The 15,929-nt window shown below is 42.6% G+C and overlaps 1 protein-coding gene across 2 annotated transcripts in view; it reads left to right on the top strand.

The window, feature by feature from the left end:
* LOC119177243 (nephrin-like) overlaps positions 1-15,929 on the top strand; it is a 710,418-nt gene that overhangs the window by 410,892 nt on the left and 283,597 nt on the right. For both annotated transcript variants that reach the window (XM_075878328.1, XM_075878329.1), the window contains exons 3-5: positions 1,065-1,412; positions 2,301-2,402; positions 5,598-5,825. In XM_075878328.1, coding sequence (XP_075734443.1) covers positions 1,065-1,412; positions 2,301-2,402; positions 5,598-5,825 — 678 coding nt within the window. The remainder of the gene's footprint in view (positions 1-1,064; positions 1,413-2,300; positions 2,403-5,597; positions 5,826-15,929) is intronic.

Below are 15,929 nucleotides of genomic sequence, written 5' to 3'. Positions count from 1 at the left end.
TATATTAAAAAGAGTTGGGGATAAAAGTTAACGGAGAGTACCTTAGTAACTTGCGTTTTGCTGATGACATTGGTTTGATGAGTAACCCAGGCGACAAATCACAGCTCATGGGTACTCAATTGGACACGCAAAGCGTAAGAGTAGGTCTGAAAATAATATGCTCAAAACTAAAGTAATGGGCTGCAGTGCCAGCAGAAAACAGCACGTTACATTAAATGAAGAGACGCTGGAGGTTGTAAAAAAATATGTCCACTTAGCAGAGGTGGTTACCTCGGAGCCGAAGCATGAGAATGAAGTAACTAGAAGAATAAGGATGGAGCAAGGACCAAGCAGGTTCGTCAGCCTCTGCGGTGTAGTGCACATTCGGAAGCATTTTGAGATCATGAATGGTGATCTGCCACTTATCCTCAAAAGGAAGGTATACATATCAGCTGCATCGTGCCGGCACTTTATACTTACTCAGCTGAAACCCGAAGGCTCACAAAAATGCTTTAGCTTAAATGGAAGACGACGCAGCGAGTGATGGAAAGGAAAATGACAGGTGTAGCTTTAAGAGACAAGAAGAAAGCAGAATGGGTCAGGAAACAAACCGGGATTTATGATATCACAGTTTAGGTCAAAAAGAAGAAATCGAAATGGGCTGGGCGTGTAGTACGTAGGCAGGATAATTGTTCGTCATTACGGGTAACTGCCTGGACTTCCAGAAAAGGCAAACACAGGAACGGAAGACAGAACACTAGATGGGTCGATGAGATTAAAACGTTCACAGGTAAAGCGTGGCAGCAGACACCACAAGACCAAGCTCATTGGGGATCTCGATAAAAACCTTTGCCTAACAGTCGGCGTAGTTAGGCTGATGATGATCATTTCGAAAACGTGCTGCTTAAGTTGATGCTCAAGTACCAACTAATGTAAGCATATAATTAGTTCGGGATCACTCTTTGGAACTCATATGTTACGTGCTTATTACTCATTTAAATGTCTTACACAATGAGTGAATGAATGTGATGAATTTAATGCGACATATTATTTAGCCACATGGCTTCTCTCTCTCTTTTTTGCAGCTCAAGTGCAACAGGTGTTGGCGTTGCCAGGCAGCCAGGCGCGGCTGCCATGCGACCTAGGCGGCTTGTTGAGTGCGTCTGGTTTGGAGCCGTCGCTCATCAGCTGGACGCACGTCCCGTCGGCCTCCGCAGAGCCCCTCTACAGCGTGGTTCGCGCTGAGGGCGTCACACTAGTGCAGGCCGACCACCGGGTGACGCCGGCCTGGAAGGAGCGCTTCCACTTTTCTGTCTCACGTGGCACACTGTCACTGACTGACGTGTCGCCGCGTGATGCTGGAATCTACGTGTGCCGCGTGCGTTTCCAGCACGCTACTGAGAGGACATCACGCGTCGAGCTTATAGTAGTTGGTGAGTGAGTGAGTGATGAGTGAAAACATAGATTGAAACAACAAAAGAGAGAAGCAGCCCTTTAGAGGCCCCATAGTGGGTGGAGTCTTTATTCCGGGACCCCATCGGTTACATTCACTAGCCTGGCCTTCTGGACCAGGGCTCTTTAGGCATGAAGGTCCAAGCAACCTGGCAGGGTCACCTACCAAACATCTCTGGTTGGGTTAGGATAGGGGAGAAGAGCTGACTTGAGCTGGCAAGTTCTAACGATGTGGTAGGTGTCAGCCACCTGTCCACAGTCTTGGCACTTGCCAGGGAAGGATGAATCGAAACGTTACACGACTGCCGGACACAATAAAAAATTAGTGAAAAGTATAAGCAAGATGCTTTCATTATCCTTCCCCAGCCCCTTCTCAGGAGGTGGGTATTAACGATGCTGATCCCAGTTATAGGAGCCGTTGTTGCCCAGTGCTTTTCAGGTCCCCCCGTAACGTACTGAATTGCAAGTAACGGCACGTCCGTTTCGTTTTACTGTCACCACGGGAATACATTATTGACACAAACATTTCTGATGCTGAGGTGTCCCTTGATTATATTGACGATGTTTTTGTCACGGAAACTTCATTTCTACCAGGAAAATAACCTAAGTTGTTATTGGAACTGACGTCAATAAAAGGACGCAAATAGAGCGTGAAACACGGGGGTGGGAGATACGTTACATTACACACTTGCGACTTTATACATGAATCGTACGCAGTTTCTGACATCCTATGAAATAGGCTATAAAAATTTCTTTTCCAAATATTCGCAGCGATCAAACCCCACGTGATTTTTGAAGACGTTTGTGCAGAGACGGCCGAGTCTTGTGAAAGGGTCTTGGGCATCAAAACATGATTTCTCTTTACGCAGAGCGCCCTGGAATTCCAGTGCTGAACTTTGACCCAGAGACGCCGGGAGGAGACCGCCTTAGAGAAGGAAAGCGGTTGCGAGTGCTGTGTGAAGTAGTCGGAGGTAAGCTCACATCACGCATAAGAAATCCACGTGAAAATATTCTTAAGTATGCAGTGTTCACGTGCTCAGAACGACGTACCTTCATAAGGTGCTAAAGGACAAGGTAGCTAACGAACAAGTACATGTATTTTGCAGCGTTCCTTCCTACTTATATTGCAAAAATATGCCGCAGAAATAATACATGTGAACAGATGTTTTTCCTGCAATATTGCGATTGACATTAACAATTCCTTATTTCAAGGATAGGTTCATTTAGAATATATCTTATCATTTAGTGGAATTAGGCAACACCTTCGTCAATATGATTCTTTATGCTGTCGCACTGAATAAATCATTGAACCATGCCGTGGTATTCGTTTTGTCGTCGTTTAGTGATGTTCAATGAAGATTACATCCGTGTAGGGCCCTCTTCTGGCTTTGCGGATCCCTATAACTTTGGCTAGAATTTCAAGACTAAATACTTTTGGGCTCAGATGAGCCCGATGCGCAGGCTGAATTGTTGATGCACAAGATGGTACTTTTCCGCTTAATGGGCCATGAGTGCCTGATTTGCTTATCATATTTAGAAGTTTGTTGATGAATGCAAAAAAAAATATATTCACCTGCATCAACAGTAAAACAGGGAATCTTATCTCAGAAAGGCGACGTTCAGCAACCTTTTTGACGTTCCGCTTAAAACCATACCTTTATTTTGTGTGAAAAAGAAACGAAGACGAAAAAAAATCAGTTGTGCTTGCGCTTTGCAATCCTGAATTAAAGGCTTCCCCGAACCCGACTGTATAAGCGACTGAAGAGCTATTAATATTCGTATGTTGGCATTCCGTGCACTAAACTCCTTACCTTACCAGTTCAGTACTACTTACCCAGAGAATCGGAACACTTTCCAATGGTGCGCTTCTCATTATTTCTTTAGTGCAAAGGTTCTACACTCTATTGGTCACTACGTGCATAATGCGCTCCTCTCCGAGGTTGTCAAGAAGTGTGATACCAACGTTTGTGAATGTACTTGAAGATGTAACTCACGTTTTACGCTAAAAAAACTTGTGTTTAACGAGCATCTCGGCAGCAACAATTTATGTGCCCCATTCTACTTTCTTCAAGTGCTGGTTGCTCGAAACCAAAGTGGAAAAAAAAGCAGCTGCCGTGCGATGTCAGTGGTTTCTTTGTGGATTTAGAATTACCAACCTGGTGTAGGTCGAAAACTTACATAGGAACCAACAGATGGAAAAAACGTAGTGAGATATCTGGGTGAACATAGTAAGTGCCTCAAACTAGCTGGCTGACGTTTTGATAGGAAGACGTATCTTTTTCAAAGGCACCATGTCATCCTTAGCGTGTTAGTTTTAACGTAGTTAATGGTGACATCATCTCGTGGTGGTGGCACGTGTGGTGTCACCACTAACCCCTTTAAAGCTGACACGCCAAGAATGAGGCGGTGCCTTTGAAAAAGATATGTCCTCCTATCGAAACGTCAGCCAGCCAGTCTGAGGCACTTCCTCTGTTTACGCTGATTATTCCACAACCTGGTGTAGAGAATGTCTGGTACATGATTAGAATGTTGGTGCTAAATTATAATGAAAGCGGAAGTAGTGCACTCCTTTTCCGGGTTTTGATGGTGTGTTCACTTATATGTCTGGCTCCGACGCGTATCTGTTAACACTTTGTCGCCAACTCTATTTAGGGATACTTAATTGTACTGCTTTATGTGACAGCCGGTGGGAACAAAAGAAACAATCCTTCTACCTTTTCTATTCTATCCTTGATGAACTCTGCTCCGAAAAACTTCGTCGAATAAGTAACAGTATTCTTTTTTCTTTGTTAGAGATGGTCATTATCGCATCGAACCATGATATATTGCGTATACGCTGTTAGCAAACAAAACTTGTTGTTCCTATTCTTTACGCTTGTTGAATACCGTATTCATTTCAACAACTACACGAACTACGCAGGCAGGAAAGGCTGATTCCTATCGCAGAAACATTATACAAGATCTGTTCCCCAATCATTTAGCCTAACGTATGCACTAAATTCCAATCGCCTTTATTTTTCATCACATTTCAACCTGGACATGATCGTAGTGGTAACGTGATATCTATTGCAACTGACAGTGCCAGTCACTTTCTGCGCGTGCAGAAGATTTCCTATGACTTGCTTCGCTTTGTGTCACTAGTGTATCTATAGGTATTCTCTTTAAATACATTTTTCTCGCTTCTTTGTTGCTTTGTTTAGAGACATGGAAAAAGTTTCATTTTTTACGGTTGTTTCATGCATTTAAATACTCTAATGCAGCTTCTTTATCCGATAAAGAGGTAGATTATTGCAAAGAACTAAACCAGAAACAGTCGTCTGGATGTCGTGTCTCTTTACCTAGGCAACAGCGACGTGAGAAAAAAAGTGTTTGCTCAAGTTAAGAAGTCTCTAAGTTGTTTCAGCCAATATACAATTTGCTGCACACGGCCCTATTTGGGGAAGTTAACACGGGGCTAGGCTTTTTTGTTATTTTGGTTTTCACAATTTATTCAGCATTTTAGGATTAAAGGGACATTCTCACTACCATTTTGAGTAAATTCTGAGTTTAGTGGGTAGAGCAGGTATGTTTGGGAGCGTATTATTTCCCACCTTTTTCTTCTTACCTACTCTACTATTTTCCTGTCTCCTCCCCTTTTTCTATGTAGAGTAGCTAACCAGGTGCAACCTGGTAAACCTTCTCACGTTTCATTTACTTTTCTCTCTCTCTTTTGGGAGCATGAATGCGAACCATATCACTGTCATAACATTTTATAACACAAGTTAGTATATAAACACTGAGATGCTGTTTCTAAGCCTGTATGGAAGCATATTGTAGATACGTGTGAAATGACCTAGTCAATCAAAGTTTAAATAGGCAGGTCTGGAAGGCCATCACGTCGTAATAACGTGGCTTTTGTGCGAGAAGTGACAGCTTTAGAAAACAGTCCAATCTAAACAATGCAACCGCCAATCAAAGAAAGGAGCGCAGCTGCTAGCTCCACGCGGAACACAACGTTCACCGCTTTCGGACGTGCCGCTATGGGCAGTTTGTGGGGTCTCCCTCGAATACCAGCCAGGCAGGCGATTCTCAATGGTTCGGAATTTTAGAGCGACTTCGTTGGAGCGCTATTCTCGTAGACAACCGTTTGGGGATTCCGCGAGCGACTTTCACTCATTTCAATGCAGGCAAGCCCCGGCCCAGCCTGCGGTGGAGTCTCTCGCTGTCGGGCGGGTTGCAGCCCACGCCTCTTGAGGCTACGGAAGGCTCGTCAGACGGCCGGGACGGCGTCACGCGTAGCTGGGCGACGTTAGACAAGCTCCAAAGATGGCACCACGAAGCCCGGCTCACTTGCCAGGCTTTCAACTCTGAACTTGTGGCGTCGCCCAGCTCTTCCCTCCGGCTCCAGCTAGAACGTGAGTGGAAAGCCTCGAGGCTGCCTCGTCTGCCTGAGCGGCGCGTATATTGCGAGCGTTGGTGCAGAACGCGTAGCCATCAAAACAAGTGCAAGGCGCTTGGTAAAACAGGAAGCACAGAAGGAAGCGGTGAAACGCTGTGGCTAAAGGCCACCCTACGACAGGAAGAAGTGGTTTGCGATGCCGATCTTTTTTTTTCTTTCTCAGAACTACTCAACTGAACCACAGGAGAGCGCGTTTCATGCAGTTGGAAATTTGTCAAAACATTGTATAAAACTTCAACAAACAGTGAGAATGTGAAGGCTCTTTTATTGTCTCCGGAGAATACGCCTCTGCAATGTTTACAAACGTGTGCATGAACACTATGCTCTTTTAGTGCAGCCATTATTTTATGCTAAATGGGTGCCACGATGTCATCCATCCTCTCTTCTTTCTGCCCGCTGAGGTCTCGTGACATGCTTTGGGTGATACAATAGAGCTCTCATTTTACATGCCTATCGGTGTCAATAAAGTCCAGCTGAATCTGTGGTGAAAATGACTCTTAATTAAGGTTTTTTGTTTTCAATATATACCGTTTCTTGCGACTTGTGACAAAACAGGCTGCATTTACCGTCCACAAATTAAGACTGCATATTAAACAAAATATATATCCAACGTGACAAAACTTGAAATTATGTGTGCATGCCCGACTAAGCGAGACTTTATATGCCTTGGGGAGAAATGTGAACCATGATTTTCACAACTCAGCGGTCAAATCATACTCCTTGTGTCAATTACGGGGAGCCAACTTTTCACAGCAGTTCTCCACAAATGTCAACATTAGATATATGTAACAGTGCGTGCACGATGCAGGTTTTATATTTTGTCTCATGGTCTTATTCGCCGTCCTCTATTTCATCATTCATGAACAAGATGAATTCCGAGAATGCAAAACAAACGAGGAATATCAAATGCATATAAGAATGCAGAATGTGAACCTGAAAATTCTAATCGGTATATTTATCTATTGGGCCTGACGATTCAAAGGTAGTTTGTTAAGTTCAAAGTTATAGATTTGATTTCATGGCAAACGCATTCCTATTATAGTGCAATGACGAAAAAAGTGTCAGATCCTATGTACAGGTGGAATCGATGATATGTAAAGCACGAATAAGAAAGGTTGATACGTCACTTTAAAATAAGCACAATGTTACGAGGCGGACTTAAATTATGCTGTAAATGACTTCCATGTTATTTATCATGTTTGTACGTGTCATTTACCTTCGTCGTCTATTCACTTCACGTGATATGAAATTTGGTATATCTGGAGCTAGCGAAACGACAGCGAGTGCACAAAGGGCGAAACATGTAGTCATGTTTTACATGACACGCACGTCATTATTATCTAGTTTGAACGTGTCATTTACCTTCGCTGTGCATTCACGTCACGTAATACCAAACTTGGCATATGTGAAGCTAGCGAAACGGCAGCGAGAGCATCATGAGCGTGGCGCGTAGTCATGACTTACATGTCATACATATGATTTTGCCGTTGGGGTCTATCATTTATATTCACCATGCACTCATGACATACCATACTAGTATTGCAATATGCCATGTGAACGAAATCACTGCAACCGCAGCAAGACCAGGAAATGTTAATCATGACAGTTATGACATACATGTTATACCGTACCAATTTTCGTATGGATACCATTATCGAAATGGCCAGGAGAGCTGAATGTCATAGGCGGCTAGATAGATAGATCGACAGACAGACAGACAGACAGACAGACAGACAGACAGACAGACAGACAGACAGACAGACAGACAGACAGACAGGCAGAAAGGCAGGCAGGCAGGCAGGCAGGCAGGCAGACAGACAGACAGACGGACGGACGGGTGGACGGACAGACGGACAGATAAACAGATACGCTCAAAATCGCCGAATTCAGCTAAGGAATTCTTCGTTTTAAAAATCCGTGAACCGATCTTTATATGCGTTAAAGCACCCCAGGTGCAGGTGGCTGTTATAATAATCCGTAGTATTCCGCTACAGCTTCTGGCGCAGTGATTCCGATACAGTTCCGCTTATCATTAAGCGTTTGTGCGAAGGATCATTGCGCGGCACGAGGAAGGTATTTCGTTCTTGCTCTACATTCAACTTCTACAGTTGCATTTCTGGCTACCTTGTCCTATTTTGTTTTCTTTCGTTTTTCAAGCTAAGCACGTTGGAGCATGGAAAGAAGGCGCCCAGAGTGTACGTAGGTAATTATAGCGACAGCTCTACCCTTGGCGATGTGATACGAACATTAGTAGATGCTTTGGCCTTTCGGATATTCAAGGTCAATGCTGGTGGAACACCGTTATCGAGCACTAGTGCGGCGCATTCACAAAACCAAAACAGTGGCTAAAACCAAGTCTCGGTCCGCCAACGCCGGCGAAGGCTCTATGGCTGCTTCAATTTCACTGCGCCTTCATTTCAAGCTCACCGACTGCACAAAATAGTGTTTGTATGCTATTTTGTAGTGCAAAAATTTTGCTCTCTTGTCACCGCATGTAGTTTAAGCCTCTATACTTCAATGTACCCTTCCCTAAATTACATGCAACAACGTTAAAGTTTTGCAAACCAGTGATATTACTCTTTTCCAAAGCAAGCGATATCAAGCTATAGCTCGATAACCTTTGTTTGGCGGTGCTGAAACGGAAAAAAATATTTCTACTGCTGGAGCCTTACAAACAAAATATGCACATTTATTCAATCAATCGATCAATCAATCATCAATAGATTGATCGATCGATCAGCCAGTCAATTTATAAATCTTTTATTTTTATTTTCCGTTGAAAAGAGTAAGTAGTAGGATGAAAAGCTGCAATTACGGCTTGACAGAGGTCTCTGCCCCCTTTATTCTTCACATGGCATCGCACGTGAGTGACTACGTAATAAATACATAGTTCACAGCACGCTGTGCGCAATAATATTTTGGGATATACAGTGAAGAATACACTAGAATAAAAAGGGAAATAATTATACAATCTCCTCTATAACAGCTGAAGATTGGCACTATAAAGATAACAAAATAGCAAAGTACTTGTTAAAAAATACCTTTTTTACAACAGAACTCGCACTACAGAACGAAATATAGTTTTGATTACATAGTATACAGAGCACAATAACGCGCCAATAATATATTGCCACACTTTGTTGGTGGCAAATGAAGAGATTGTATATGAAAGTAGCTGCTGTGGACGAGCAAACAGTCGTTAGGCTCGGGTGCCTGGTTTCGCTCGGGATAATATGGAATGTTTGAACACTTCAACTTGCCATTTTCGATAAAAAATCTTTAATTTCTTGAGCAAGAAGACGAGTTGATTGATTCTTGATCCAACTTATTCAATAAAGAAGGAAAGGTATAAGATAGATACTTTAGAATAGTTCACTCGTGGAGTGGGTATATGCCATATTTATTTGTTTCTTGTACATTGGATGTACTTATTTCAATGTAGGTGTGCAAGGTAAGTTATATGTTTGTTATTATGCTTAACTGATGATTTATTACAAAGTATCAATTTATTGTTTTACAGTTTATTCACTGGAAGTATCTAATAGTAAACAAACCACTCTCTCGTAGGCTCATTATAAGAAGTCTTTAATAATTATAAATTAAAGCAAAGCTTAACAATGCAAAGCTTAAATTATAAGGCAAGCCTAATCCATGCCACCACGGTGGCACCATGGTTGAGACACTCAGCTGCTGACCCGGGACACGAAGGCTCGATTCCGGTAGCACAAGTCGCATTTTGATATCAAAGCGAACCGGCAGAGGACTGTGTTCTGTGCGAATTTAGTGCGCGTTGGAGAGCCCCGGATTATTCAAATTATGTGGAGCGCTCTGCCACGGCGTCCCTCAAAATCATATCGTGGTTTCGGCGCTCGTAAAACTAAGCAGCTATTGAAGTATTGAAAAAAAAATCATATAACAATTCTCACACAGCCCAGTAAAGCCAAAGCTTTACTTTTCCCTCAATGTTACACCTCCATAAACCACGAGGAAAGAAGTTTCCACTGCCTCATTTTTCACTACTGGCATTTCTAACCAGGGTGCATTTTTACAACACAGCATTTTGGATCATGTTTATGAGTCGGTAGAAGACAGAAAAAAATCCTAGTAAATATATTGCTTACATAGCTATCACCAAGGATAAAGACATCATGTCAATACACAATACGTACTAATAGGTTAAGTTTTGTTTGACACTCCCACTGACACTCCCCCGTTTAATTCACATATAAACCTTATGAAGTGGCTGGGGGGATAGTGGTCGTGGTATTTCAGTGGTAGAGCATCGAACGTGTTATTCGAAGGTCGCAGGTTTGGACCCTGCCCACGGCAAGTTATCTTTTCACCCACTTTTTCTTCATATTTACATTACAATTTGGTCTAATATATTCCCCTGTTCTTTCCTTGGCATTATTGTCTGTAAGATCTCATTAATATTGTGTAAAAACACGGAAAAACGAGCCCTTAGTTATACACTTCTTTCCTTAAGATATATATATATATATATATATATATATATATATATATATATATATATATATATATATATATATATATATATATATATATATATATTCACCTGATAAGATGAGTGACCACCCTAAGAAATTGAGATGTCAAGAAAATTATTGTCTATCTGTTTCTCCGCAATATTCGCATGCAATTGGAGCTTACCAAATTTTCTTACAATATAGTATAGCATAGTATAGGGTATTATAGTATACCACGGGGGTAGGAAAAGGGAGTATTGGTGAGGTGGTGAGAAAGGAAGGGGGAAAGTGAGTATAGAAAAGACAGAGAGAGAGAACGAAAGCAATGGCAGAAAAGAAATAGAAAGACACAGGGACAAATTCACAGAAATCTGTTGACTGACTGCGAACAGGAACTTCACTGAGTTACAAATGTGCATCTTTTAAATGATTAAATGCGAATCAATTCTTTGCGTAGTGCGAAATCATCTGCGTATTTTGTCAATATATCTAGCTAGCCGCTTACGTCTGGGTGCTCTCGTGATCACCCTCTTGTCTTGGCGTGAACAAAAATTAGTGTGGGAAGGTAAGGCAGCTTGACGAATATGACACATTGCTCAAGGCATGAATAATGTGGCTATTCCGTCACGTACGTTGTCAAACACTTCACGCCAGACAGTGCCACATACCTGGGGCGGGTATGCAACACTGGTATGCAGGTATGAGCCACAAGTGATTAACACTTAGTATGTACCAAAGAACGACGAAAACAACGAGAACATGCATGGGTACCCGCAGGTCACGCGATTGAATCCCGGCCGCGGCGGCTGCATTTCCTATGGAGGCGGAAATGTCGTAGGCCCGTGTGCTCAGATTTGGGTGCACGTTAAAAAACCCCAGGTAGTCAAAATTTTCGGAGCCCTCCACAACAGCGTCTCTCATAATCATATGGTGGTTTTGGGACGTTAAACTCTACATATCAATCAACATGCACGTGTTTTCAACGCGTGCGCAATAAGAAGAGCCTGACAATGGCCGCGTTAACCAGACGAATTCAAAGAGTAAATGACAAGGTTGAATCCAAGTATTTTGCGTGGGAATCAAGCATTATACAACAAAGTTCTGCCAGGTTTCGGGACTAATTTTTAAATATGTACAACACTATAGATATCTACAACACCCAAACATATGTTTGTGCATGCAATATTTACGCATATATTCAGCGTCATCTCAGAACGTCTCACTCAATAAACAACATACAACACGGTCACCTTCCATCAGAAGGCTTCGGATAACGTCGATTCCTAGGGTACGTGAAATATGCCCAATTTTTGTACTCGCACTGAAATATGGAATCAGTACACATTAAACACCTAATTATTGTCCCTGTCAAACACCTAATTATTGTCCCTGGCTTCCTGTGCAAGAAATTAAATTAAATTATTGAATGGGTGGAGATTTCTATTTGAATGTTCGGAGCGCAGAATCCAATATCCACCTTTGAAGACTGACTTGGAGAGTGTGTAGAGCTTGAAATTGGCGAGCACGAAATTTGCAGAAAAACTTACTTGTTTTATTGCCGGTAGTATCTATATAAATTGTCTAGGAGCATACAATTAGATTTTTTACCTATGTATATCCGGTTTTGGCGCTGTGAAAATCGAATAATATATGTAGCTCAATGTGAGCTTTCAGTGGTTCACTTTATCTCACTTAAGAAATATGCGACGTTATATTTTCATTCAAAAGTCAGATGTAATGTTAATGTGCCAACGTGTTCCAATTTTGGAAATATAGCTGTCACGAATTGCCCTCGCATTACAGAGACTTGTAGGAACTCGTTTCAAAAATGGGAATGAACGAGCTTTCATTCTTGTTTTAAAGGACCGTGTACAATACTTTAAAGTTCCAACATTTTCTTATCATCAGATTCAAAAATATAAATTCCACCAGGGGAAGGTAAATGACCAGCGGAGCTTTTTGGCATACGACAAAGCACGCGACACAGGTTCTTGGCTCAGGTGGGATGTCCATGGGGATTAAATGAAAGCTTGTCCGTGTATATACGGAGGCATCCTACTGACAATTTTTCGAAGCTCAGTTTACCTCCCCGTCGAAATTCCCTATACATAGGCACCACTCGGAGCAAATAAATGTTTATAACATATTTTACTTTTATGCAGAAGCTAACTTTCGCATAACGCACCTAATAATTGACTGATAAGTGGTGTTAAACGTCCCAAAGCCTTCATTTGATTATGGGAGCCGCCGTAGTGGAGGGCTCCGTAAATTTAGACCACCCGGGGTTCTTTAACGTGCCCCCAAGTTTGAGCACACGGGCCCACAGCGTTTTCTCCTCCATTGAATATGCAGTCGCTATAGCCGACATTCGATCCCGTGACTTGCAGGTCACCAGCCGAGTATATTAGCCACTAGACCACTAGATAACGCACTTATTGACATGAAAACTACCATGATGACATCAGGCTACAGCATCAATTCTTGGAACGTCACGTACTTGACAGTTTTGATTACGTTGGGTATATCAAGACATATAATGGCTATTTGCCCGTAACCAAAACATCGGACTATTTGTATGTTGCCAAAGCAGCTTCGTAGCGGAGTGGCAGCGTAAACCTAAAGATAGCTTATGCGATTACTTAACGAGAAGCTAATACCGTGTCTTTAGTGAAGTCAGAGTACAGTAGAACCCAAAACAAGCTTTAGGAAATACGTAATAATTATTCAGGGTGCGCTACATTTGGGAAGTACAATTTTCGAGGCTCTTGAGTACTTCATCTTCTATTTGATGCAAGAAAACCTCATTTAGAAAAATTTGGGTCAGTACCCTTTCAATAGCCACTGCTTGGATTTTTAACGAAACTTGTGCACTTAGCTATAGGTTCAGTATAATGAATATTAGGTAACCAATATTAAGGCGGGATGCCTCACTATGGTGGACTTCAAAATGTCGTGGCTTCTACTTTTTTATTTAAATTTTATTTAATCTTTCAAAGAAAAAAAGGAAAGATAGGAGCTGTCACTAAACTTACTGCCATGAGTAGATTGACGAGGTGACCCTCTTAGTAGGACAGCAGCAGGCCATGAATATGACAAATAACAACGTTAAACATGTTGTAAGGTACACAAGAGTGTTCGACATATATTGGCGGAAAGCTATAAAAACATTAGTACAAGAACGAAAAAAAAAACGTAAGCGTGAAATAGTTTCGGCTTGGTTATCAAAAAGTATTGAAAAAAAAACAAGATAATAAGGTAACCCATCAAAGGATGTGTAGCCTTCAAAGGATGTGTAAAATAAGGGTTCTATTCTTATGAATAACATTTCGACTTATTCACATACATATATCACGGAGCTATGTTTTATTGATAGCATTTCAATATGGACATCATTTGTTCTCTGCAACTGGTTTAACAGTGATGATAGCTCGTAACGAACCATCTGCTTCCCATAGTTCGTGCCACATCGTGGCACTCGCCGATTCTCTGGGTTTCTTGCGTTGTATGTTACTATATTTGCTCTAATGTTAGTTAAGTTTTGTAAGGCAATATTTTGATGGTTTGTGCTGATGTCACTGTCTCTTTGGCGACGGAGCCGTCAGTGTACACCTGAGTGTAGCCATGGTACCTGTCAAACAGATGATGCGATGCCCACTGCTGTGCGGCAAAGATTAGCACTTCATGTTTACTGCGAAGACCTTTTATTGACGTTGCAATAGTTGGTAGCTCAAGTAGCCATGGCGGGTAGTTTAGGTGCAGTGGCCAATGTGTTGACACAGGAAGCCAGGAAATTTACTGTTGGTACACATGTATTTGCGTTCCGGCACGGTTCACGATGTTCCCTAAGAGCGGATGGGTATAGGGTGTGGCGTGACTACGCGAAAGAGGTGCCAACAGGTCTCCATATTTTGAATTACTATAAGGTTCGGTTCTCTTGCCTCTGCCAGGGTCAGAGAACTCGATGTTGCCTGTCGAACCCCCAGACGTATTCGTAATCGTCGTGCTTTTACCACCTGAAGTCGGCGTAGAAACGTCGGAGGGATGTGGTGGACAACTGGCGCGGAGTAGGCAATCTTCTATCAGATAAGTGCACAAAGAACGTGAAGTAGAGACGTTGATGTACGGCCCTATTTTGTTCCAGCTATATGACGTACAAAATTTATGGTGCAGTTCACTTGATTTTTCAGATCGGCAATGTGCTGACTCCATCTGAGTTGGCTAAGGTAACAACAAGAACTCGATGCTTTCGTGCGAATTCGATTCTCTGGCCATCCACAAAAGTTTTAATGTTTTTCACTGTCTTTCTCGTGTACGGCCGAACTACTGGTTTGGCGCGAGAAATCTGCATGCCTTGCTCTTTAAGGTAATCACTTATTGCGTTTAGTACTTGCTGAAGCCGATGTTTGATCTCTTCCAGTGATATGTGAGACGTTCATACGCATATGTCATCTGCATACATGTATATGTTGAAGGCTTTGGGCAGCACTTCTGAAAGACCTGTCATTGCACCATTGAAAATAAGCGGACTTGGAAAGCTTTCTTGGGATCGGAAGCGATTTAATCTCCAACCAAAAATTACGTGAAGATACGTAAATTTGACGTTTCGGAACCGACTTGGTTTTTCTTTAGGAGAGACTGGGGCTATCTTGCAGCGGCCTCTTCAAAGCACTCGTGGGGTGGTTAATGACCCCCTCTTTTTCTCTCTCCCGTTTTGCCGCGGTGCGTAGTCCGTGTGTGCACGCTGGTGGAAGTGTTCCGAGAGAACGGTTGACGTTTTGGGCCATTAGCTGTATATGCCACGACTCGAGTTGAAACCTTCACCTCCATTGAGTCTCCCTTTTGAAGATGGTCGTTGCGTTGAAATTTATTAGGTGGTCGAACGTCTCAGAATGCTCGGCAAATGCGCTGCGCTTTTTGTTGAGCTTCCTGATGGCGTTGGCATGTATTTTGAGTCGTTCCGACAGGTTTTTTTTTTGTCTCATCGATATACGAAGAAGGGCACTCAGCGCACGAGATTTTGTAAACGGCCCTGGGGTCCATTGTTGCGTGGTCTTTCGGGCGAGGGAAGAGGTGGCCCAGCATACATAAAGGCACGTGCGCGATGCGAACCCCTTCTTTTTTTGAAGACCCGTGCCAACATCTCGCTGGCTTCTTGAAGTATGGGACCGGTATGCGTTTTAGAGGGCTACCAATTAATGTTGATTGGGGTTTTCGTATCCTCGGTTGCTCTGCGCGGCGGCGTGCTCGCACTAGGTTTTTCGGGTATTACTTTTTTTCTGAAGTCCGCAATAACGCGGGCCTCTTCTTTCTCTCACTCCATGTCATTGGATCATAAGTTCTTGGCTCTTTGGAGTAACGTGGTGACACCGAGGCCTTCTGGCAGGCGGGATAGAGTGAATCACATTGAAGGTAGCGGCCGGTCGGCGTTGCATTCCTATGAACGAAGAACTCCAAGCCGTTGCGCTTTCTTGCCACCTGGACGTCTAGATGGGACAGGCGGCGGTCGTTTTCACGCGCGGTTGTGAATTGTTTGGCTGGGTGCACAAAATTTAGATGATATCGGAAGTTTTTAA

This window comes from Rhipicephalus microplus, chromosome X, assembly GCF_043290135.1.
Source record: "Rhipicephalus microplus isolate Deutch F79 chromosome X, USDA_Rmic, whole genome shotgun sequence".
Lineage (NCBI taxonomy): Eukaryota > Metazoa > Arthropoda > Arachnida > Ixodida > Ixodidae > Rhipicephalus > Rhipicephalus microplus.
This window is presented reverse-complemented; position numbering and strand designations above follow the sequence as displayed.